The 25,614-nt window shown below is 51.8% G+C and overlaps 3 protein-coding genes across 4 annotated transcripts; 1 reads left to right on the top strand and 2 right to left on the bottom strand.

The window, feature by feature from the left end:
• Positions 1–102: 102 nt before the first annotated feature.
• On the bottom strand, positions 103–4,027 carry C5H22orf23 (chromosome 5 C22orf23 homolog). Its single transcript, XM_031050150.2, has 6 exons — positions 3,851–4,027; positions 3,552–3,614; positions 2,986–3,162; positions 2,158–2,292; positions 894–994; positions 103–586 (listed from the first exon to the last, which is right to left on the bottom strand). Exons 1-6 carry the CDS (start codon positions 4,008–4,010, stop codon positions 482–484), a joined length of 741 nt encoding a protein of 246 aa, XP_030906010.2. The 5' UTR covers positions 4,011–4,027; the 3' UTR covers positions 103–481.
• Positions 4,028–4,096: 69 nt separating this feature from the next.
• Positions 4,097–7,705, top strand: POLR2F (RNA polymerase II, I and III subunit F). Its single transcript, XM_034063277.1, has 5 exons — positions 4,097–4,170; positions 4,282–4,351; positions 4,480–4,610; positions 5,734–5,805; positions 7,507–7,705. Exons 1-5 carry the CDS (start codon positions 4,151–4,153, stop codon positions 7,595–7,597), a joined length of 384 nt encoding a protein of 127 aa, XP_033919168.1. The 5' UTR covers positions 4,097–4,150; the 3' UTR covers positions 7,598–7,705.
• A 3,135-nt stretch (positions 7,706–10,840) lies between these two features.
• On the bottom strand, positions 10,841–21,165 carry SOX10 (SRY-box transcription factor 10). 2 transcript variants are annotated; one of them, XM_031049968.2, is made up of 4 exons: positions 21,007–21,165; positions 19,404–19,863; positions 13,706–13,971; positions 10,841–13,310 (listed from the first exon to the last, which is right to left on the bottom strand). In XM_031049968.2, the coding sequence occupies exons 2-4, from the start codon at positions 19,811–19,813 to the stop codon at positions 12,589–12,591; spliced, it is 1,398 nt and encodes a 465-aa protein (XP_030905828.1). In that variant the 5' UTR covers positions 19,814–19,863; positions 21,007–21,165; the 3' UTR covers positions 10,841–12,588. The 2 variants fall into 2 exon arrangements, with proteins under 2 accessions (XP_030905828.1, XP_005150416.1); XM_005150359.3 differs by having other exon boundaries at positions 10,841–13,304.
• Positions 21,166–25,614: the final 4,449 nt, after the last annotated feature.

Raw genomic sequence — 25,614 nt, 5'->3', positions numbered from 1 at the left:
ATGCTAGAGGAGTGCTTGCACAGGGCCACACGGCTGCATCTTTCTTCCCTGGAGCCATTCCCAGTCGTGGGCACAGGAACAAGTCACAATGTGGGTGGCAATATGTGTGTTAGCATTGTGCTGTTGCAAGAAACCTCCACCTCTGGGTGGATGGAAAGGAGTGACTTACTATTGATGGATTGCCATGTTCTGAGGCATTCCATAGGCAAAAGGAGGCTCACCTTTGTCACATTTGGTAGCCGCTGCTGTGTGTTTTCATCTCTTTAATATCGTTAAGCAATAAGGGATCATGTGCGAGGGCAGGATTTTATAACAGCTTTCTTCTGGCACCGGTTATGTACAGATTGCTCCTGCCTTCTGGCTTTAGGCAGCAGGAGGTGCTGCCCCCTCTTTGGGTACAGGCACAGACCAGCCCTTGAGACTTGGATTCTAAGAGTCTGGGAAGAAGTGGGAACAAATTGCACTTGTGTTTTCCCTTGGCCTAGTCATGGGGATCAGATTTGTTCCCACCAGGGAAGTCTTTTGTCATGATCTCTTCCATTTCCTCACTTCTCTTCTTGTCAAGGATCATCATCTCACGCATTTTCTGCAAAGCACAAAGGGGAAGGGCTGAACAGGGAGAAAGCTGGCAAGCTTTGGGGTTTTTTAATTCTTTTGCCAATCCCAAGAACAGAAGTTCTATTTTCCTGATTAAGTTACATGCAGAGATGGAAAGCAAGCCTGAAGACCTCTACCCCCATCCCCAAATTCATGCCTGTCCTATACCATGAAGGGAGACAGTTCTCTGCCCACATATCTGCTCAGGTATTGGAGTACACTCTGCTTTAAGGTCTCTGACAGTAGGGGTTCACATCATGTACTGTACAACTAGTGCCACCAGGGCCCTCACATACCTGTGAGATTTCAGTGAGGATGATCCTTTGATACTTCTTGCCCTGTCCTAGAGCTTCCATCTCTGCCAGGAACTCCTTTCTCTCCTGAATTTCATTCACCACTGATGGATTAAACATTGTGGAAACAGGATTCAGATGAAAAGCAAGAAAACATGTTTCTGCCTAGATCTGAACCCCCAGTTTCCTAGCTCTGTTTGAGCAGCAGTCCCACCAGGGGAAAGGTGATGTCTTCTGTAATGCCCATCTTGCTCATGTCATCAAAATACCTGATGTAAATGCAATGTAAAATGTTGCCCCTGCCCATCTTCTACCGCTCCCCATCTTGTAGGAATTGGAACTTTCTAGTTTTCTTTGTACCAACAAGTCTGTTACTTGTGGACAATTTAACCAGTCTGTGGATGGAGACAGAGCCTGCCTAAAGCTGTTGAGGTTCATTAGTTGACACACATCACCCAGTGATGGCAACCATCTCTGCCCTCAGGCCTTGCACAGGCACAGAACATGAGCTGCTGCTTTGCAGCCCAGACCTGCAGTCAGCTGGTCCAAACCTTGCTCAATACAAAGCACATGGGTATTTCAGATGTGCCAAGGATTATGCTCATCTTGCAACAAGTTTTAGAGGATACAGGGCAGGCATGAAGCCAGCCACACTGGCTTCCCTGTGGCAGGGACTAAAGCACCTCTTCTACACGTGTTATCCTAGTGTTGGCCACCTCTGTGCTACCCTAGCTAGTGAAGGGCTGGCTGGGGTGTGCACACACATTGAAGATTCAAGTACTGCCAACCCAGAATAGTCTGCAGCCAAAGTCCATCACTGCTTAAAATTCTGCCTGACATTTCAGCTGAAGTGAAAGAAAAGAGCCCAAAGCACTGTCAGGCTGGTGAGCATTCTAGCCTATGCTGAGTTACACTGACTGGAAGGAGGACAAGCATTACATGGGCTTCCTGCCCAGGTCTCCCTGCACATCCCTTGGGAACTCCCTGGCAGCCCAGGGATATTGAGGCTGCCGGCAAACCTCTTGCAAGGTTTGCAAAGAGGTTTGCAAACCAAGGGAGCTTGAAACTGCCAGCAGTGTAAGTTCTGCAAGTATGGCCGGGTCACAGCACCACAGCAGCAATTCCTTTCTCTTGGAAACTGGGCTTTGTGCCTCCTTCAGCAATGGGCTTCATGTTACCAGCCCCACGGCCTGCCAGCCCAGCCCTCAGAGGGAGCCCACTTCCCAGGCCTCCTGCCTGCCTTCCCCCAGGGAACAGTATGACGTACATTCTTCAAACCGGTCAGCCTCAGGGATCAACTCTTCCTTGGTCTGAACCATCACTGGCTTCACCTTGTGCTCCACCACATCCTTCTCTGTTGCTAAGATGTTTTGGAGCCTTTGCTTCTCCTTTTCCAAATCTCCTGTGAATGCCAAGGAGAAAAAATTGATCATAGGCCTGTCTCATCACAAAGGAGCCTGGCCACAGCACTTCCCTCCTAAGGACACCAGAGGAAGCACTCATGTTAACGATGGACTGAACTGCACAAGCATTGCACAGGCATACACAGCCAGCTGGACTGTCCTCAGAGGTTTGATTCAAATCCATAAGCTCAAAAATTGCAGTGCTCCCATCTTATGCAAGGAGTGTGTGAGTCATAGGATCATAGAAAAGTTTGGGTTGGAAGAGACCTTAAAACTCATCCAGTCCCAACCCCCTGCCACAGACAGGGACACCTTCCACCAGACCAGGTTGCTCCAAGCCCCATCCAACCTGGCCTTGAACACTGCCAGGGATGGGGCAGCCACAGCTTCTCTGGGCAACCTGTGCCAGGGCCTCAGCACCCTCACAGGGAAGAATTTCTTCCTAATGTCTGATCTAAATCTACCCTCCTTCAGTTTAAAACCATTCCCCGTCATTACCTGTCACCCAGCAGGCAGAAGTCAGCAAGCACTTACTATAGGTCTTCCCTCAGAGATCCATTTCTAAAGTGTGAGGATGAACAGCAATTCAGATCCTTCGTGCCTCTGCTGAGACTGCAGGCAGGGAATGGATGGAAGGGGAAGGGAGGGACTGGGTGGCACCATTGATTTATTAGCCATGTTTACCAACTTACGCGTTGCTCGTGGCTTGAATTTCTCTCGGGTGTAGGAATCTCCCGCCTGGCAAACGCTGGCAGGTCGGAGATGGGGTTTAGCTGAAAGCCTGCTCCGCTGATGAGCAGGTGGGGAGGAAGGAGACACTGGCTCTTTGCTGGTTGTGGGGTGGCACTGGAGGGGCAGGGTATCTCCTCCTGGGGAATAAACCAAAACCAACATTAAGTCTGGATGGATGGATGGATGGATGAATGGATGGATGGGTGGATGGATGGACAGACGGCCCTGGGCTACTGCCAGCAGATCTGCCTGTTGAACCACTGCAGCACCACTAGTAAAGACCCTGGGTGCCACATACATCTCACCCTGGTTGCTGGTGAGCCCTGACACCACACCGGCTGTTGTCCAAGTCTCTCCATTGCACCTGGCTGACCGTGGGGACCCTTCACACTGTGTGTTGGCGAGGGCCATGCTGCTGTTTTACAGCACGGGCCCATCCACCCAGGCAGTGGGCCAGTGCCGCAGTCTCAAGGTAAGCTGCAAAAGCTCCTCACCAGAGCACAGCAACAAGAGAGCCAGCACTCACTTTCCATACACTCCATCAGGTATCGCCTCTGGAAATGTGTCAGCTTCGACTCCTCCATCATCGCTGGAAAACATGACATAGGGTGAAGATGGCAGTGCGGGCAGGGCTGGGGAACCCACTCCGGGCATCCCCCCCTCACAGCCCAAGCACTAGGGGGCAGATGTAGGTTTAGAAGACTCAAGCCGGGCTTGCCCCGTTCCCCCCCCCCCCCCGCTCTCCCGGGGGACCGCTATGGGACTTCACTTCGGGGTGTGTGTGGGCCTCCTGCCCGCAGCGGGGGCAGCCCACTCCGCCGTTACCTCTGAGCAGCTCCCGGGTGCCCGGGCTGTAGCGGGCTGCACCATTCCTCCCAGCCGAGGTGCGGCCGCATCCCGGCATCCCGGCGGGCCGTGCCGCCGAGGGCTCAGCCGTTAGGCCGCGGGGTCTAACGGCTCCGTAGCGGGCAGCGGCGGCGAGCATGGAGGGGAGCGGGTAAGGGAGCGGCGCCGTGCAGTGTCGCCATGGCAACGGCGCCGCCAGAGCACGTCCGGAAACGTCGGGGCGAGCACCCGGATGTGGCTCCTGACTTCCGCCGGGAGAGGGGGCTGAGGGGAGGCAACATGTCCGATAACGAGGACAAGTGAGAGCGGGGTCGGACGGGAGGGAGGCGGAAGGGAAAGGGGCAGAAGCAAGGCTGGGGGGAAACAGGCTCGGTTCGACCCGGCCCATGACGTGCGTGTGTCTCCCGCAGCTTTGACGGGGACGACTTCGACGATGTGGAGGAGGATGAGGGCCTGGAGGACCTGGAGAACGCCGAGGAGGTGGGTGCCCCGCTCTGCCCGTCTGCGCGGTCGGTCGGTGGGGCTGGGGAGGCCTGGGGGTGTTGCCAGCGCCGTGGGGCCGCGGCGATGGGCGCAGCTGTGCTGCAGCGCTGGTGTGCTTCTCGCAGGAGGGACAGGAGAACGTGGAGATCCTGCCGTCCGGAGAGCGGCAACAGGCGAACCAGAAGAGGATCACTACCCCCTATATGACCAAGTATGAGCGAGCCAGAGTGCTGGGCACACGCGCTCTCCAGATAGCGTGAGTATTTCCCTCCGTATCCTGAGCATCCTCTTTCCTTAACTTCCAGGTCTCATATGGTCTCTTACATGAGCTTGCAGATCACCATCTAGATCACCGCTGGAGCTCCTAGTTGCACTTGAAGGCCTTATATCTCTTCTTGGCCGAGAGTGTGGTACTTGTGCTTAGAGGTGGGAGTATTCACCAGCTGCAGTGAACTTTTCTAGGTCATAGGCAAAATGAGTACGGAATGTGACAAGCAGAACCTGGTTTCTGGCTTTTCTGAAGGAGCCAGTGTGGGCTGGAAAGCTCAGAACTGGTTTGCAATAGCCAGTGTTGGAGGAAGGGATGCTCCAGAATATCTGCAGTTGCTACCACAGAGACATAGGAATTGAGCATGAAATAAGCAACCTGAAACCTGTTCAAGTGCAGTTGCATTGTGACAAGCTGTGGTTTTTTCAAGTATTTGAATTGGTAAGGTCTCATTTATAATCAGTAACATTTAAACCTTAGTCTAAGTGCTGTTAAGACTGGCTGCTCTCAACTTCATCATTTACCTGCCTAGACTTATTTTAATAATGCATATCACAAAGTTTCGTTTTTTGAAAAACCAACTTATGAGCAGGATTATTAGCAGCAAGGTTTGTCTGAAAGCACATCTCTGAGTTTCATCTTGGTTATATCCATCCTCAGAATGATGCTTCTCCTCTACATTGTTTAGAGGCTCACAGGTGGTGATCACATCTTTCTTTTACTGAGCTATTCTTTGCACAGTGTGCACTCTGTAAAGCTATTTGGTGCACATTCCTTCAACAGGTGGAAGGCAAGAAAAATGGGGGAGATGAGATGGGCCCATGCTGTGTCTTTAATCCAGAACACTGGCCCCTGGTTCTGCTTCACCTACATATTCTGCCTTCAGTGCTGAACTTTGGCCAGCAGCAGCCCCCAGTGGCCTTACCCACGCATAATGTGAACTTCCTTTGCTGCTGCTGCTGCAAAATGCTTAATCCTTGCTTTCTAAAAGTAGAGTGCATCCTAAATTCAGCTCCTCATTTCCCCCCAAAGCCTTAGCTGTCCCTCTTACCCCTTTGTGTGTTGATGATTGTTGATGTTCCAGCTAATGATTCCTGATGTTGTGTCCCAGGATGTGTGCCCCTGTGATGGTGGAGTTGGAAGGAGAGACAGACCCCTTGCTGATTGCCATGAAAGAGCTCAAGTAAGTCCTAGACTTTGGTGGTGAGTGTATTGATACTATAAAACCAGTGGTCTTCTCATCCCAGCATTTAGCAGCTTATTCCAAGACAGCATTGATTTCGATAACAGTGCTGCTATTGATATACTTTGTTTTCGGTAACAGTGAGCACTACAGTTGCCTTCCCCTTTTTCACCTTGGGACTTCCCTGCATCTGCTGTTTTCCATCCTAGCTGCTCATGCAAAGCACTGATGATATGAGTGCTTTCACCTATTTACTTTGGAATCCAGGTGTTCTTTATTTCTGTGATGAGAACCCAAGGTCCTCAGCTTTCTGGAATCAATGTAATTTCCTGAAAGGAACTGATTTGAAGCAGCTGTCTGAACAGACCTATGTTCAAATGAAGTACTGGCAAGAAATGAAATAAGGGTTGGGGTGATGGTGTGGAGACCCTCTTAAGAGTGTTCTTTTCCCACACCTTTGTACATTTGGCTTATTGTGGGGAGGCACATCCCCTGCTTACAGAAACATAAATATATCCCTTCTGACTGTAGCAGAGGCAGCTTTTGGATCATCACTTACAGGCCCACCATTCCACAGCAGAGCTCCCAGGTGGCCTGCAGTTGTCTTCCATGGTCAGTGACCTGGATCACATGCAAGGATCCTTTGAGCAGAGCAAATGGGCAATGTTTACAGGGACCTTCCTGTTCTTGAACTGAACTGTCCCTCTGCTCCCCCAGTGTCTCAGTGCATTGCAGTTGCTCTTACAGATTTTACATCTGTTACAGCTCCCTTTATCATTGCCAAAAAACTCCCCAGGTCATGTTCCTGATCTCTAAGCTCAGCCAGAGTTGTTTTGGTCACTGTCTGATTGTGAGCTCTAGCAGTAAGTCAGAGTGTGACAAAAGTATAGTGGCATCCTATTCTGTGCCAAAATCCCATTGTAATTCTCGGCATGAGGGAACTACTTTGCTACTGGAAAAACCGGAGTGTGGTCACTAATGAAATTGTATCACTTTTCAAGTCTGATATGGTTGAAACCTGATGCTCTGCTTAGATTCCAGACTGTCTGATGCATTCTGCTAACTTAAGTCTATTTCTGTTAAGTTTAATTCTATTTAGCTTTTTTTTTGCTTTGTAATTGGAAGCACTGTTAGCAGACGCTGTGCTCTACCTCAGCTGTACCAGCTTGTGGTGCCTTAATAGTCCCTAGTGCATGTATCCTTCTTAAATCGTAACTGATGCTCTCAGGGTGCAAAATAGTCTGTGAATACTAGTTTGTTATGAAGGTTCTCACAGTTCTTCTACTTTTGTAGCATCTTGTGGGGAAAAATCTTTCATCAAACAAAAAGTGGATTTGTTCAAGTCCCTTTATGATTTCCTACACCCCACCCCCCCATATCTGTATTAGGTGATTGATACTGCCTCATAGTGTATTCAGATCACAGGGCTCAAGTCCTGCATTAGCAATGGAGGGCTGACCCGTAGGTCTTCGGTTGTTTTGAGTCTAACAGTGCTCAGTGCTTTGCACTTACGAAAGAGTAGGTGCAAAGAGTGGGACCTCCCCCTGTTGTGTAATGCCAAATCACTGTTGTTACACAGATCTCTCAGTTAAACCTCATGAGTTTACTGAAGCTACTAAGTACCCCATTTCCCATTGCTGGCTCAAGTGGTACAGTGCAAATGCTCTGGCATTTCTGTTCACATCTCTGTCCTCCCTTCAGAGCCCGCAAGATCCCCATAATCATCCGTCGTTACCTACCAGACGGGAGCTACGAAGACTGGGGTGTGGATGAGTTAATTATCACAGACTGAGCAGCCTCCAGCTATTGTTTTGGTTCTTTCCTTCTCTAGAGATACTTCTATTTTTGTTTATATCTATGTAAATAAATTATGACACACACCCCCTTATTTTAAGTTAAATGTGTTTTGTGGTTTTTTCCTCATGCCTTCTCTTCCATCTCAGTCTTACATGCCCAAGAGAAGACTTTCTTACTTCTCTCTACCAGTTTGGTCATCATTTGTGTCTGTGTCATGGGGTGTGTTAGTAAGATTGGAAGCCAAGGGCAGCTTTTTTTTCACCTGATAAGGTGCAGTCTTGAGCCTAACTGTTAGCTAGGCTCAGGACTGCAGTAACTATTTCCTCTTCCTTCAGCACTGCCCCTCCCTGGTTATAGGACCAATAGCCTCCTGCTGTACAAAATGCTCTTGCAGGTACTTTGGCTTCAGAAAGACTCCAGCCTTCCACCCCATCCCTTCTTAAAACATGAGTGCTGAGACACCTCCATTGCTTCCCTCTAGACAGTTGGGCCTTTGTGCCCTCAGCAGGTTGCTGTGGAAACCCCCAATTGCCTCTCTGGCTGGAGCTGGCTGTGGGGCTTCTCAGGAGTATCGTAGAGCAGCTCTCATCAAATCGCCTATTGTTCCCCTGCTCCTGCTGCTTATCAGAAGTGGGGATCCCCTTTCAGTGGCACTGCCCCAGCCGGAAGCACGGTCGCCACTCACAGTCCCACCAGTTCAGCAGCTGTAGGTTGTTGCTGAACTTGCTCCTCATACAACCCTTCTCTGACACACACTGGAACTGATGGTCCTGGGTGTGTTGTGTGCTCTCCAGCCATCTCAGTTGTGCATACTCTGGTGGCTCTTACAGTGGCACAAGTGTAGTTAAATCCTAGAGTTCCTTTAATCTGTAGTATGATGGAAGATCAGTCATTTGTCCTCTTCAGGTGCCTGCACTCTCATCTCTGATGTGCGGAGAGGTTATATGCTTAAGTCAAGAGTTGGGTGGATGCATTACAATCTGCAAGGGCTTCCAGGCAGCCACTACCTAGTTTTCATTTCTTTATCTGTGTGCTCCAAGATTCTCACTCTGCCTGAGGAAGATCTGAGCTCTTGGGCCAAGTCTTTCACAATTATCATATTAAAAAGTGGTCTTGTAATTTCTGTTTTCTTTTTAAAGGAGAAGAAGGGGGAAGGTGCGCCTCACCTATGCTTTCTGCTTTACATTAATTTTTATGCTGTTTCAGAAAGAATGTTTTCAACTACTTTGTGTTAAAGCTTGTGTGTCTATATAAAATGTGCATTCTCCATACTGTGTGTGTAGTCGGTGCCTGCACATGAGCATCCATGTCCCAAAGGGAGTGCACATCCACCTGCCTGGGAGCTCGGCTCATATAACCAACCATGAATGTCATTCTCTTACTGATCCCTCTAAAAGCACAGTCCAGGCTTCCTCTGTTGGTGTGCACAGGAGGGGCTGGTTTTGGAGGCAAAAATGCCAGAGCTGAATGGGTCCCAGGTCAAAGGGAATGTGGAGATGCTTGCAGGTGTGGGAAGGGGGTTGCCTGGGAGGCCCACAAATCCTTCCTGGTGCAGGCCATCCTTACCAAGAAAAGGTTAATTTGCAGCACTGTGGCCTTCAGCCTTCTCCCCCCACCCTCCATGGAATCCTTTAATCACGTTGGTGCGGTGAAATTTCAGCCCTGAAATGGTGCCTTTGTGCAATCGTTTTGGCGTCTGCCATGGAGCGCGGGGGTCGTTTTCTTGTCCTTTTTTTCTTTTTTTTTAAATGACTTCTTTGTTTCCCCCCCCCCGCCTCCCCTCCCCAGCCTTGCATCTGTATCAGATACGATTAAAGGGATAGGGAAGGATGCTGGGCCAGCTCCTTTTATGCTGCAAGAGGAGTGGTTAACCCCTCTGTTACCAGCAGTGATCTCAGTCCTGTCCTAGTTGTTAGGACACTCCTAGATGAGAGGAGGCATCCCCTTCCATTAGAGAATGGTTGAGGCAGAGCTCCCTCACTTCTTTCTGCATTTGCTTTTTGAAGAGCTGGAGAAGGCTACCTGTGTGGAGTTAATACCTTTCTTTTCCTGCCCTTCTGTTCATTGATACCATGTCCCTTCTCTCTCCCACCCTTGTGATCAGCTCTCCTGCCTCTGAACTCCACTATGGCTTCCCTTCTTTCCCACACATGCTCCTGACCTGCTCAGGGATGCAGTATTTCCCTTCGGGACTCTTCCCACAGTCTGTAATTTGTGGGTAGAGATTTATCCTCCTCTCCAGTGAATGGCCACAGTCCTGTTTTGCATGGAGCTCTTCAGCTGGCATCACCCTCCTCAGATGCATTGAGCTATTCTGCTGTTGCTCTTGGCCCTATACAGGTCTTCATCCAAATAGTGGTGTGAGTTTTAAAAACCTTTGAACATGTTCAACAGTTCCTAGACATCCTGCTTACTCTCCTCACCCAGAAAGCCTTCAGTGAACACAAACTCACTGGATGGATCACACGCATCAGCATTGAAACTCTTTCCAATCAGTTTATGATTGTTGTGGAATGTGTGTGTTAATTGGAATCCTGCCTTACTGCCATTGGCCTTGAGAGATGTTCTTAAGCAGACTAAAATCTGCTGTACATTTTCCTTCCAAATATCTTCAGATAACCTCCCAGGGCTTTACACCCAGGATGTCTTCTTCAACAAGTAAGAAGGTGTATACATCTATTCTTGAATATACTGTGTATGAGCATTTGTATTTAGATTCTCATCTGTGGAAGGCATGAGGCCAGGGTGTTGAGATTCTACAGAGAAATTAATGGTTGCTTCCAAGATGTATGAATTTGAATTTGTGGGGAAATTTGGAGTTTGGGAGTTTTGAAAGCGTGCTGTCTGCTGCCTGGTGATGAGGGAAGAAACAAGACAAGAAACCCCACACTCCTATTCTGCAGAGCATTAACAATCACACTAAGAAATTCTTGGGTTAAGCACATGCAAAACAGTGGTCTTCTTAATTACATGTGCTGAATCTTAGCTGAAGAACAGAAGTAAGTGCTACAACATCTCTCACAGAAGAAATGACTGAAGCTGGGGTGTGAACAGAAGAGGAGTTTCCTCTCCATGAATCTGATAAAGCCAGTCAGAATTCTGCCTCTATCATTTTCATGACAGGCAGAGGGAGGCTGTGCACGGGATCCATGTGGTGGTGGTGGTATCACCCATCCATACAGTTACCAGGGAAAAAAACAGAGGCTTGCATGAAAGAGGTCAAAAAAACCCAGACACATGAAAATGAAACTTTTAAGTTTATTATTCCATATGTTTAATGCAGAGTTAATGGTGCTAGGACAGCATAGAGACTGGGGAAAGGGAGGTTGGGAGAGGAAGGTGCTACTTGCATAAATAAGGGGACAGGGCTGGAAGAGGTTACATGCGTACAAGGAGCAAACATTCTACGTGATCTTTTCAGACACCACAAGGATAAGTCATCCATAGCTAAGGGAGGCAGGAAAGGTATCTGACAGTCATATCAGCAGAGGGGTACAGTGGTACCGATCACAGTCCACGTTTGGTCAGAGTATTTTGTCTTTCTAGACTGGAATATCCATTGGAAGATCTCACGACATGTCTCTGTGATCAATTGCCAGGAGTCATCTTTTCCTGCAGCAACTTTTGTGCCAGTTCACTCCCTGGCATGACAAACCATTCCAGTCCTGGAGGTGACAAAGAAGTAAGCAGGCTGTCCACAGGTGTTGGGCTGAAAACAAGAACTTGATCTGATTGCAAGAGCTGGTGGCTTCCAGTTTGAAACCTAAAGGGGAAATCGAATTCCTTTGCACTTAAATAGGGTTCTCCTCTTTACACTCGTCCAAGATTGGGTGCATATCTGCCTTGCTTAAAGCTGCAGGAGTATCTTTCCAGCTTCAGCATAGGTAGGAGTGAGCTATTGAGTGGAAGACATGATGAACAAACACATGGGAATGCACAGCCCATCAGCCTGAGTGGGTGTTCAAAGAGAGTGTTGGACTCGACTTGTGGTGTTGGCAAGTGCATAGTTAGCTTTCTTGGTGTCTCTTCGTTTCAGGCAGTGCACAGTCAGACATGGAAGAGCAATGACAAAGTTTGTCTAGAGGTTGTTTGGGATACGGGAGAGATTAGAAAAAACTGAAATGCCAGAAATGCCCGACATAAATGAACAATATAGAGTAATTGTAAAAAAGGAGGATTCACCCACAACACCTTAGTGATTCACTGGTCCTTCCCCACTTCTGCACATCCATACATGAACACGCGGGCTGTGGTATGGGTAACACTAGGGTTCCTGAGTCCTGTGTGTTGTTCAGACAAGACTTAAAATTTCCATGCAGGAAAGAGTGTGGGATTAAACAGAGACAAGATGGAGAGAAGAGGTGGGAATTAAAACTAGGATGCAGCTGTGGAAATCAGCAGGGAAGCAAGCGTAGGTTGGTCTTCCAACAAAGTTCAAGATTCATGCATGTGTGAATCTTAGGCAGGACTGCTGCACAACACTGATCACAAGGAAGCCGGCCATGCCATCCTCCCCACCACTCGTCGCGTAACAAGTTCACCAAGGCTGAGCAACCACCCTTCACCTGCAGCAGGTGAGAAAGTGTCGGCCGTTGTGGCCTGTTGGAAACACTTGCTAACTCCCTGGAGCAGTCTGGGGAGGGGAAGGACAGTCTCTCTCATCATACAGTCCAGGGTGAACACAGCAAAACCCACCATGGACCAGTCACTCCATGTCTAGAATCCTTCTCATCTAGAAGGCCAATAAGGTGTTGCAAGCCAATCGCATGGCCTGCGTGCGTGAAATCGGTACAGGGCGAAAGGACGAAAAACCTTCCTCTAGGCGGGTGAGCCAGCGATAGCCGGGGTCAAGAAAGGCACTTCTGTATACTCAGTGGGTTCTGGTGGCTGCATGGCACTGAGTGACCTCGGAGTTCGGAGGCTCTTCTGCCTGTGCTGATTCTTTGGAGCCTTTCCGTCGCTGCTTCGGTCACTGTTCCCCATTCCCTATGGTCTGGAGAGAGTCGTATACACAGGCTGTTCCCAATGTGTGGGGCTATGGGACTGTGGCACGGAGGGTGCAGGGTCAGAGATGGCAGTGTAAAGGGGACGTTGGGAAGGTCCCATATAGGAGAAGGCCGAGTAGAGGCCAGAGGCTTGGGTAGAATGGCTGTAGTAGGGTCCCGAGGGCTGGTGGTCTGGGTAGTCAAACTGTGGCCTGGAGATGGAGGGGAAGGCCGAGCCGTAGTGGGGCAGACTCAGGGATGTATAAGCTATCTGGGAGGTGGAGGGCTGGTCGGTGTAATGACCTCCAGGAGCAGACCCCTCCGTTTTCACCTGGGCCTTGGAGTCCACCACCGATGAGGTGGCAGTGGACAAGGAGACTCCGTGCTGCTTGGAGATCCAGGCAGAGTGTCCGCTGGCCGCAGCCAGGGCGCTCCCGAGGCCATAGCCAGCAGCTGCCGCTGCCGCGTAGCCCCCAACATGGCCTGGGTGGCCGGCGTGTCCGTTGGGCGGCAGGTACTGGTCGAATTCATTGACATCAAAGGTCTCCATGTTGGACATCACTTCATGGCTGATCTCTCCGATGTCCACATTGCCAAAGTCAATGTGCGGCTTTCCCCCCTCCCCCAGGGAACGCCCTTCTCGCTTGGAGTCGGCTTTGCCTGCCTGCAGCTCGGTCTTAGGGGTGGTAGGAGGTGTTGGGGGCCCATGGCTCTGACCTGCAACTTGAAAAACATTTTGAGGAGGAAGGAGAGAAAAGAGGTGAGTTACTGCTTTAGGCCTGGCTTTATACACAGCTCAGCTCCACTCCCCCCAGTATGCCAGCAACTGCTGGACTGGAGACTTCAGTGGAGGGAGAGAAGCAGCCAGCCAGAACCAAACCTTTTTCTATAATCTTGTGGAAAGAAATAGGAGAGTGCAGCAATACCTTGCCTGACCAGAGGAATGCAAGCACCCGTGAAACTCAAGCATGCCCCTATACCGCTGGCTTCAGCAGTTTGTTGGGTCACGAGCAAGGTGTGAACCACATCGCTGAGACTTTCACCTTGATGACTTGTCTGTTGTGAGCCTCTGAGTAGGCTGTAACCTGTCGGTAGGATTACAGAGACCTGAGACTCACCTGAGGAGTGATCTGGATGACCATCGGACATGGGCGAGCCTTCGCCGGGATGCCTGTGATCCAGGTGGGCGTTCTTGTAGTGGGCCTGAATGGCAGCAGCCCCACCGGCCTCCCCCTCCACTTGGCCTTCACCCTCACCCTGCGTGGCCTTGCCATTTTTCCGCCGGCGGGGCTGGTACTTGTAATCAGGATGGTCTTTCTTGTGCTGCATCCGCAGCCGCTCCGCCTCCTCGATAAAGGGCCGCTTGTCGCTTTCGTTCAGCAGCCTGCAGAGGCCAAGGTGATAAAGAAGAGGGGAAGGAGAAGGGCAGGTATGTCAGCAGCCCTCCCCCATCTATACACAGCATCGTGGGACACAGTGTGTAAATCCAGATGTCAGGGTGTTGCCCCATTGAGGGTATTTCCCAGAACAACAGGGAAAGCTTGGAGGTGTTTCCAGTGGAGATGACAATATTTTCATCCTCCTTGTTAATTATTAAGCCCTGACAGTGGTTAGTGCCAGCACTGGGTCCCCCTGCACCAGCTGCATGATGCTTCTCACCTCAGTCAGTTCAACACCCAGTCTTACATTGCCCAAAAGCAAAGTGCAGCCTTTTATAGCTGTGTAAAATAAGGCTGGAATATCTGTTTTGAAGGACATTGGACAAATTAAGAGCAGTTGGGGTCATCCTTCGGACTAAGGCAGTGTGGCACACCCTTGCTACCTCTGGTCCTGCCTCCCACGTGTCTCCTGCTCTTCCTTATACTGTATATATTCCAGTTTAATCTCCCACCCCTCCATAGGCTCTGCTTGAAGTTTGAGGCTCTGCTGAGCACAAGTGGCAGCAAATGGTGTTGGCTTCCCAGTACCCCTGTTGCTGCATGGAGGTTGCTGGGCCTTTGAGCATCTTGCATTATCCTAAGAGGAAACTGAAGAAACCTTCAAAGCAGGAAGCTAGTGCATTCTGCTGCTCCTGGAGCTTCTGCTCACCTTAGGCATGGATAATGCAAAAGGATGAACCACAGAGGACCAGCCCTTCTTGAAATTAGCCAAGCAGTTGTAAAAAATTTAGCTGCTACATTGCTAGCCTTATGGAAACAGATGAGCTTTGGTCTCTGGATGAAAAGCACTGCAGAAACATAAGCTCCTTCTCTCTATTCCTGACAGGTCATGGGCTGTTCTAGTTAAAATAGGCTTTCCACGGAAATGGTGAAATATGTGGCCAGGATGGCTCAGAGCACTTGAAGATGAGATCAGCCTCATTATTCAAGCCTCTAGCAGCGTCTTAGCTTTAAGCACTTCAGTTTCAAGTTACGATTTTTCCCCTCAAATACTCTTGACTCAAGGTCATCCTGCTTCCAACCAGAAACCAGTGCTCTCAGAAGGGACCAATCTTCCCATGACTTGCAGCTCCAACAGCTGTTAGGAATGGCAGGGCTCCCAAATGGCAAAACCCCCTCCATTTATGGGATGTCCACGCCTTTTTCTCCCTAGCAAAAGAACTACCTGGCAGTGGGGTTGCGCTAGCACCTCGATGCCCCTGAAGCCCTTAGCACTAAAATGTGACCAATTTCGTTAAGCTGTAGGTGCTGAGGAAAAAGGCCTGAACTGGCCTGAAAGAAGACGAAGGGGAGGCATGGCTCAAGGAGCATATAGGGTTGCCAGCAAGTACTGGGTTGCTTCCTAAGCACTCCCTTTCCCCCTGCTCCATGGGCATCCCCTCGGCTGGCAGCCAGAGGTGTATGGCATGGGCTGGAGCCCATTACAATGCTGACCTGGATTCAGTCCAGGCAGCCTGAGCAGGTTGTGGCCACACACTACATTCCTCCACTGTCTTAATCCCAGAGATTAAAGCAATTGAGCCACCGAGAATCCAACACCAGCTTTCCTGTCTCCCTCCTGCCACCATACACTACGCCCACATATCCCAGAGTGCTCTAATCCTGCAGCCTGTGCTGCTCCAGATGGCCTTCCAAAGGGACATCATGGCCAACCCTTGTAGGCATTGTGGACTGGAAGGCAACTTTGCCTTGGGAAAACCTTCATCCTTGCAGAATGTCTCATTTTCACTGGAGATGGAGAATACAGGCAAAACCTGCAGCGTTGCAACCCAGGACACTTAAGGGCCTCCTGCATGCCCAACATGAATGGTGCTAAACCTAATGAGATTCTGGTTTGGAGCATGAGAGGTCTCTTCTCTTGGAGCAGGAGGGCTGTAGGCCACGGGCAGTGGCACCAGCAGAATAGTGACAAGTCCACTCCCCACACCCTTACCTTCTTTCCAAAGCTGCCTGCTTCCTCCTCCCCCCCAGCTGGGATCAGAGCTCAAATCGGCTTTAGCAAAGTGAAACTGGTGCAAGCAGGCAAAGGCCAGGAGATTTGGGGGGATTTGGATTTCACTTGTTTCCTGCCCTCCCCCTCCTGCCCCCCACACCCCACAGGCTATAATGAAAGGAATCTCGCACGAGCAGAGAAGTTACGGATCACAGAGCAAAGCCGTTCATGGGGTTTAACGGAGCCCTCACCACCCTCCCCGACACCGAGTGCGAGGGGAGAGGGGCAACCATCCAGTGCCCTGCTCTGGGAGGAGAAAGAAGGGCTGAAATCTGTCCTCCCACCTCTGGTAGCCTCCCCTGCTGCCTCCTGGCATTGCATGGCAACCGGTGCAGCAGCCAGAGACGTGACCCTATGCTGGGACTCAGCTGCTGATGAGTCAGTGTGGTGATGGGGTTGGGCATCAGAGTTGAGAGAAGGCAAGGGCCAGCTGTGAGCAGAAGGTAGCCAGGCAGGCTCTCCTGCACGTCCATGGCACTGGATTTTGGGGATGTGACGTTATTGCTTGTGTGCTGCCATCCCCAAGCAAATAGCCCTCCATTGGGTCCCCTTGTTCCCCCCTGCTAAGCCTTCCTTCTCTTTTTCCTGTGCCTCTCTTGTTTTCGGCCCTGGAGGTGGTGCTGGCTGGCATCTTGGCTGAGAGTCATGCCGACATTTTCAGGAGCCAGCCTCCATTTGAGAGCTGCTCCTGTCCCACCCCGGGGAAGGAAAGCAGCCAAGGTGAGATTTTGTGACTACCGAGCACAGAAACCATCCTTTTTGGTCAATGTTCGGTTTGTCGACTGCACCCTTCACACACCCTAAGTTGGAACAGACTGGGGGGACATGTACGGGGCCATAAGCCCCCTGGCACTGCACTTGGGGGTGGTGTGGCCATCAGAGCACGTCCTGCAGCCTTTCCCAGCGGGGACTGGAGCCCATGGAGGACATGGCAGTGGCACAGAGCCGAAGCAAATGCCGGGTTTCCATAAAAAGCTGGGCCATTGCAGCCCGTTTTGCAGAGGTACAAATGGGGCAGCACTGGGGTTATCGGTCAGTCTGATGCTGTGGGCATGCTTGGTTTAATGCTGATCTGCAGGCAGACTCCATGCTCACCAGCACTTGTCCCTCTGCGTAACGTGCCCAGAGCAGCTGTGTGGAAATGTGAGTTGTCTGCATTTTCCAAAGCAACTGGCAGTGCAGGGTTTGGGTGGTCGCCTTGTAAGGGTGAGGATATGCAAACATCCAGGGCCCTTTGCAGGGACCCTCATCAGATATTTGGGACTAAGCAATACAGAGCAAAACCTATCTGCTCGCAGTTGTACCCATGTGTAGGAGCCGTACCTTAGGGGACAGCATAGATGTGGGCAGTGGGAACCTCAGTGCAGACCCAACTGTACTGTGGTTGGAAGACCACAGGTCTACTACCCTGGTAGCCTTTGGAACACCTTCCCCAGCGTTCTGTTGGTTGATATTTCCCCCAGCCTCACAGAAAGACACACACATGGTCCTACCCCGGCCAGACACTGCCTGCACCCGTAAGCCACCTTACTCTGCTGCATGGTCCCCACTGGGGCTGACACAGCTCAGGGAGCCATAGCTTGCACTAGGGACACTCGGAGAGGAGATGTGTTCAAGCAAAGCAGCTGCCTGGCAAACTCTGCAGCATGCAACGACCCCAGGCCTGAGCCCACAAGCTTCTCTGCCTGAGTCATGCTCCCTGAGAAGCAAGAAGGAATCAAAACTGTTGTCCAGCTGCACTGTCCCCCTGCTCCGAGTCCCATGCATCCGGTAGTGGTAACCGTGCCCTGAGAGCAGGGAGGGAGTTGGGTGCATGAATGTGGCCATGGGCTGGGAGCTGTATCTCCCTGCACTCTGAATGCAATACCTAAGGAGAACTTCACTGCTCTGCTGTATTTTCAAGGGAAATACAAAGTTTGGAGCAAGGCTGTTGCTCTAAAATCTGGCAATATTTTGCAATAAAGGAGCAATGCCTTAAAATAACACTTTGGGAATGAAAAGGGTGGGTTCCCCCTGCACATGTACCCCTTCCAGCACAGCTTCATAGTCCAAAGGCAGGCAGCAGAGTGGTAAGGGGAAGGGAAGGCAATGGGGAACAAAGCGGGAAAGAGCAACGGAGGAGACATCTGCAATCACACCCTGCCTTCTGCTTCACAAAGAAATCCCTTTGCTGGAGTTACACTTAAGGCTGGCTGGTCAGGGTAAGTGGGCAGAGGGAGAAGTTAGACCTCTGTTCCTTGTGAACATTTGAAGTCAGGGGGAGACCTCGGCATCAGCCGTTGGATGGGGTGTGTGTTTTGCTTCTGCCTAGAAAAATGTGTCTTGGCCCACCCAAGGCTGAGGGCTTCCTCCAGGAGATGCTGTCAGGGCAGGAGAGAGAGTGAGGGGACCCTTTTGTGCCGCTTGGTGCAATGCAAGGAGGGGGACGGTGCTGGGGACTTGCAGAAGAAAGTGTCTGTAACAGATTGGTGGGGTTATCAGCAAGGACCACCACAAGGGAAAGAAGTGGCACAGCCAGCATGATGCACTTGGCTTGGGCACGATGGGCTCTCTGCACACCCAGGGGCCAGCTGCGATCAGTGCAGGCAGCCTGTTGGTCTGTAGAGGAAGAAGGAGCAGGCTGGGGAAGGTATGTAAAAGATCCAGGGATGAAAATGGGCACAACAAACTGGTGGGGCCAGAAGGACAAGCGTGTGTGTGCCGGCAAGAGGGGGCGCATCTCACCAGGTGCAAAGGGAAATGGTTTCAGCCAGCATGTTGCAAGAGAGCCTGCTAAGACTCAGATATTTGCAGGTCTCTTCCTGCTTTCCCACTTTCTAGCAGGGTCTCTCCTTGTCCATCTCGCTGCACCTGCACTGTCTGCCGGAACTGGGACTGTCCTGGGAAGGAGTGGTGGGGGGCTCTGACCGCCTGGCTCCCTTCCCCTGACCTTCCTTCTCAACTGTAACTTGGTTTCCTGCTTGCTCTGTGGTGCTGTGCAGAAAATAACCCCAGGATTGCGACCCAACTTCAAATAGGCTTGAGGCAGCCACCAGTGCATTAAATTGGATGGGGCTCAGCCTGGTTCTTTCTAGTGCATGACTTGGCCCAACAGAGAAGGTGAGCCAAGAAAACAAGATCTCCCCTGGCAGTCGGCAGGAGAGGACCTGGACAAGAGCATCCTGATCAGGAACAATAGGGAAGTTAGTGGGAAACACATGGAAAGGGCTGCTACCCAGGATGGAGGTGAGCTGCGCTGGGGAAACCTTCACACATTCAGCCACCACTCTTGCCCCATCACCACCAAGGAGCCCCTGCTAAGTCTCCATCCTTCCACCTACCACCATTGTCTCTCTGGGACACCCCCAAACCTCAGCCCTCATGCTCCCGCCTGCCCGCTCTTACCTCCAGAGCTTCCCCAAGGTCTTACTGAGCTCGGCGTTGTGGAGATGCGGGTACTGGTCAGCCAGTTTCCTCCGGGCAGCCTGTGCCCAGACCATGAAGGCGTTCATGGGCCGCTTGACGTGGGGCTTGCTCTTGTTACTTCCATTGACCCGGACGGGCATGGGAACCAGAGTCCAGTCATAGCCGCTCAGCACCTGGCTGACTGCCTCACGGATGCACACCGGGAACTTGTCGTCGTCCGCCTCCGAGTCTTGCTGTTCCTTCTTGACCTTCCCCATGTCCCCGTTCCCGGAGCCGGTGAGGTGCGGGGAGTTGTCCGATGCCATGGAGGGTCCTGGCGAGAGGCAGTGGTGGTCTTCAGAGCCCACGGGGCTCATCTCCACCTCTGAAAGGTCTTGGTCGTCAGCCATGGTTGCGCTCGAGCCCTTCTTCCTCTTCCTTCTTGATGTCCTTCTTCCCACTGGGGAGGGGAGGGAGGAAGACAAAAACAAAGGAAAGAAAGGAAAGAAAGAGAGGGGGAGAAAGAGAGAAAAGGAGAAGCAACCACCAAATGTGAAAGGGGCTCCAGGGTCTTTGGAGAGCTGACCAAGGAGGCAGGGGCCACTCAATAAAAGCGCAAGCAAAGCAATTGCCGTGCACACCGCAGAACCCGTGATCCATAGGGGCTGGGATGGGTTGGGGCCCCTGATTAATTGGGATATCACTCCCTATCTCTGCATCATGTAAAGCTGACGTGTGGAGGGGCCTGCGGCAGAGGGATAAGAAGGGTTGGAGACCTGAGAAGAGAGTAGCATGGACCATCCTGCCCAGGCACAGCTCCCCACAGGGAGTGGGATAGCGGGATAGCTACAAAACTTGTGTGGGGAATTGCCCCTTTTTTGTGATGGTGTTTAGGGTGAGGTAAGGGAGGGAGAGCGCCAGCACTGTATTCATAAACCAGAAGGGATTGATTTCAGAGAAGCTGAGCAGGCAGCAGCACCGGGCAGGAAAACAGCCCAGGCTCCGGATCCACACCTGGAATGCCGGATCCCGACTGTGGGGACACCCCATCCCTCACCCTCCTCTTGCAGCTCATAAACCAAAGGTTTAAAATACATCTGCATTGCATGCACACCTGCCCCCACCTATGTGCATGTCTGCATGTACATATTCACATTCATATATATATATATTTACAGGTACAAACACAAACCAGGTTTAACTTTGAGACAAACCTGGGCTATGGGTTGCCTGCCCCACACACTCCTCCTCTCTCCTTCTGTCTGCAGTCACCTCTGTAAGTACCTGCTGCCCTGCAGCAAGTTCCCCCCTTGGGGAAGGAAACAGTCTAAAATAAAGGCCTCTCTATCCCCCCCCCTCCCCCCCCCCATCCAGAAGTAAAAGAAAAAAGAAGAAAGAAATTAGGAAGAGATAAAAAGAAGGGCTAGAGAAGAGTGCCTCTGGCTTAGCTGGCAAACAGCAGAGCAAGGGCTGCTCTCCATCCCTCCAGTTCCAGAGGGTGACACAGACCCTCACTGCGGATACTGGATAAAGTAGGAGTAGGGGGGATAGAAGCAGGAGCGAAGGTGTGTGCCTGTGCGAGCGGGCTCAGGTAGAGACTTACGTTGCTGGCCGGGGTGCCGGGCAGGTCCTGCGAGGGCTGTGATTTGTATTCCAATGGCCCCCTTGTTCTCCCTGCCAGCCCCGGTGGCGTCGGGGCGCGCGGCGCGGGGAGGCTCTCAGGCAAGTGCCATTCCTAGAGGGAGCTTGGTTTTTACTAATACCCCGGCTGGATGCCTCTCGCTGGCTTTGCTGCTTAGCACCGGGGGAGGGAAGGGCGGAAGGTGGAGCCAAGCGCTCCTCACAGCCAGAGCACACTCGGTGGGGGACGGCGGGGAGGGGACACAGGCAGCCCCCAACTCCAGCTCGGCCATCGGCATGTTCCCCGCTTGCCCCTGGTGCCGGCTTCTTCATGAGAGCTGCTTGTGTTCGGCAGCGTGTGCACCCAAGGGATGGTGCTGGGGGTTGAGTGGTGGGGTGCTGGAAGGGGTCTGGGTGGTCTGGGGAGATGAGCGTGCACCCCAGGACTGGGGTCCTTCTCCCTCCTTTCTTCTTCCCCCTGCTCCAGAGGGGTCTGGTGTGCCCCCATGTGCCAAATGAGGCCCTGGTCCCTGTCGCAGAGTCTCGTAGGGACCCCACTGTGCTGCAACAAGTTGGCCAAAGGACCCTGGGGTCAAGATGTTGCCAAAAAGGCATCCTCGTTCACAACTTCGTGTGCAGGTTGGGGAATGGGATGAAGGAGCCTGAGGATGGAGGACATCAGGTCCAGGGAAAATACTGTGCTGCTGGACAGTGGATGCCAGTTTGAACCTTGTTTTGCACCCAAGGGATGGGCTCATCACGTGTTCGTTTCAGCAGGGTCTTTCCAAGGCTTTGCTTCCTCCAACATGTTGAATTGCTCCTGAAGGCAAATGTGGGGTCTTGCATGAGGAAAGGAAGGTCTCTGGATAAGAAGGACTCACACTCACTCATCTTTGCTGTTGTGCACTGGGACATGTAGAGGATCTCAGTACTCAGTGGGTTAGGATGTCACCACATCTTCCATTTTCTAGCTCACTTTCCTTCCCGGATGCCTCTGGTAGTTGGCTTCTTCACTTTCCTGTATCACCAGGGCTGGTACAGACCAATACCAACCCTGTAACCGTGAGAGGTCACAAGAAATCTGACGATCCTCCCGGGTCCTCCTCAGTGAGCAATTCGATAAACCCAACTCCTGCCCCAGCTCCTCGCTGGAGAGCCAACCTCACAATGCTTCAGTGCTAAATCAGAAAACACAACGAGATGAATGGATGTGACCCAGGAACCAGCTTCAAGGGATTACAAGAGCGTTTCCAGCTCCTGTGGCTGGTACTTACTCTCCAGAAACTTTGTGTTAGAAAGACCCACCAAAACCACATGAAGCATAGGGGAATCGGTCCAAAGGATGGTGCTGAGCACTGAGCTAAAGCCCTTACAGCAAATCGTGGGGGCTGGCAGCTGCCCTTGCAGACCTGGCTGACAGCATGGGGCCATTTCCCTGCCCGTCTGCTGTTGTTTGGAGTAAGTAAAGCTCTGAAGCCATGGAATGTCTGCAGGGAAAACCTCACTAGAGCCCAGTGAGAAGTTTTTACTGAAGACAGCAGAGAGGGAATGGCTGCATTCCATCAACATCCAGCAGGCAGAGGTGCTTAAAGGTTGCGCTTTGATGGAGAAGATCCCCATTGGGAGATAGAAGAGCCCTACAGGGCACTGAGAGGAGCTTCCCAGCCTGCTCAGTCATACTCTAATGCAGCAGCCTCTTGGCAGACTGCAGGGAGAACAAGAGAGTGCACAGTGAGTGGTGGGGCTTACATCTTCCTGCTTGCCCACGGGGGCTGGGTGAGCAGAAGTGTCTGACCCACCACTCCCAATGGGGCAAGAATGGGATCAAACCCAGCAGGGGTTTCAGCAACCCACATGGCTTGGACCGGTGTTTGTCCCACTGCTCATCATCCCCATCAGGGGCTGCTGCCAACTGCCAGGCAGGAGGCAGATCCTGTTCATGGTATGTTGGAAGAGCTGCAGACAGGGACATCCTCAGCAGCCCCTGTACTAGCTACGCAACTTCTGCAATTTGCAGCCTCAGTCTCCTCACATTTAAATGGCAAGGAAAGGTTTTTTCCTTCATTCTGCCTTTCTTCAGTTCTTGCTTCGTGTCTCCTTTGCTTTTTGCCTCCTTTCTGCACTCTTTCCCTGTAGTGCCTTTTTCCCTGTTTTCATTCCCTCTCACAGCACTGATCACTTGTATATCCTTTTCCAAGTCTCCTCTCTCCACGTGTCATCTCTTCTCTTGTGCAGTGAAGAGGCAGATGCAGGAGAGTGTTGTGGAAAATGCACCTCTGCTGCCGCAGGAAGAGGTGTGATGCTTTCTCTCCAGTTGAGGTGAGGAGACAGAGGGGAAGTAGAAGAGACCATCCCTGTTTCAGGAATCACTGCGGTGGCTTGTCTCTTCCTTCAGTGTCCCCTAAGAGTCCCCTGTAGAGACCAGGACCCTCCAAGAGCCACCGCTGGCCACATCAGCTAACACTGCAGAAGTGGCCTTTCTGTATGCAAGTCTGCCTAATGACTGGTCCCTGGGGAGATACTGATATAACAGGTTTCCAGCCCTTCTGTTCAACTGTGGATGAGGTGCTCCAGGTTCATAAAAAGGGACAGTCCTTTGCAGATGGAGAATCTACCAGTGAAGGTGGTTCATGAGCTGGAGACCTTACTCAGCCACAAATTCCCTCTGAAATGAATTCTTTGGGCCTTAGTATGTGATTTCTCCTCCATAAAGCCATGTTGGGAAGGGTAAAAGTGTGTGGGAAGTGGCAACATCCCACCACATGGAGTGCCCCTGCATCCGCACTGCTCAAAGGGCAATAGGAAAGGCATCATTGCAGTGACAGGTGGGGTTTCAATGAGGGGACCACATTGGTGGGACACCTTCACCACCATGGTGGGATCACTGATGTTGCTGGGGAGGGATTTTGCTGGATGGAATCCATCCCATGCGTGTATGGTAAGGAGTAAGGGAGGGGAAGGCCTGTCTGCAGCAGGATCCCCAGCATGAGAGCCAGGGCCAGCTTTTGTCCCCTGCCCAGCTCAGGGGCACAGCACTGCTATTGTCCCAGGACTGCCTGGGAAAATGGGAGGGGATCCCTGCAAAATCTTTCCATACAGTAAACCAGCGTCAGAGCAGGGGAGTGAGGGGGGAACGGCACAGCCAAAAACACACACACACCCCAGGCAAACAATACCCACAGTGTGCTGAGGGAAAGGGAGACCCATGAATTGGGAGTTTGATAAGGATTTTCTCCCGCACGTGCCCGCGCTCTCAACGGCCCCTTCAGTTTTCCCAGCACCCCCCCCCCCCTTTTCCCTCTCCGTCTTTCTTGTTTGGGCCTCAAACAGTGCTCCGTCTTTGTTCGGGATACAGGTGAACGGCAATCATGTGATGCACACACACAAAAAAAAGGCTTTTTAAGAGCGTCCAGCTTGCTCCAGACCCAAAGACGGGAGAGGACACCAGGGCCAGGAGGAGCTGAGGCGGCGGCAGTGGCCCTGATGGGGACAGCCACTGGGATGGACGAGCAGGCACCGCAGCCTCTGTGCAAAATCCCCTTCCTGTGGAGGTGGGCATGCGAGGCAGTGAGGGGCAGGAGGGGGGAGAGGGGGGGCAAGGTTTGGGATTTGGGGGCTGGAGGGGGTCGTATGCAGGCCTACTTGCCCATGTTGGGCAGACTGGTGGGGGCTTGTGCTGCCATGATGCGTTGGGAAGCATCATCCCAACATCAAGCTGGACAGGGAGGTGCAGAAGTCTCCTCTTGTCTCCTTAATGGGGAGGGGAGATGGATTTCCACTGCCAAAGCCAAGCCCTCAGCCATTCCTGGCTCCCACGTGGGATTTGCATCTTCACCAGCATGAAGCTGGAAGGGAGGGTTCGGTGAGGAAGAGGAGGGTGGCCAGCCCTCCTGATGGAAAGGGGGAATGTCTCCCTGCCCGAGCTGTGGTGCAGGGAGAGCTGAAGGGATTTGCCCAGTCCTGTGGTGGCCTGGGAGTGAGAAAGGGAGAGGACAGGGCAACCCAGGCAGTCATGGCAAGGTCGGCAGGGATAGTTGACCCTTCCTCGAAGTCCTGCTGCCCTGTCCAGAACTAGTGTATCCAACATGCCCAGTGAGGACTGCATGTCCCCTTTGGTGTGGAGATGCCACAAGGCCCTATTACGCTTGATCAGCATGACCATAAAATAGCTGAGAAGCAGGTTACTCGGTCCTGGGGGGAAATGGAGGCTCGTGAGGGTATGGCCACGTGACTGTCTGAACCATCCACACAGCAAGTCAGGAAAGAACTGGAAAAATAGCGAGGTTCGAAAGATTATTATCTATTTGAAGATCGCCTGTGTGTGATGCTCCAAGGAAAACAGGGGAGGAGTAAAGGGAGAGGCCACCATAATGCTTGGAAAACCTCTGGGTCTGCAGCTGGTTTGACTCGTGAGATATCATGGGACTTGACTGATAGCAGCCTGTGAGAGGTCAGGACCAGGATGTACCCTTTGCCGAAGCACCCAAGCCCAGCCCTGTCTCCGCCACTTCCTCATGCCCTTCTCTTCAAATTCCTCACCAATCCAATGTCACGACCTCCCTTCCAGGCTCCCAGCCTGTAGCTTGCTTTC

The sequence above is a fragment of the Melopsittacus undulatus genome, chromosome 5, assembly GCF_012275295.1.
Source record: "Melopsittacus undulatus isolate bMelUnd1 chromosome 5, bMelUnd1.mat.Z, whole genome shotgun sequence".
Classification (NCBI taxonomy): Eukaryota; Metazoa; Chordata; class Aves; order Psittaciformes; family Psittaculidae; genus Melopsittacus; species Melopsittacus undulatus.
Note: the sequence above shows the minus strand (reverse complement) of the source record. Positions and strands in the feature narration are given on the sequence as shown.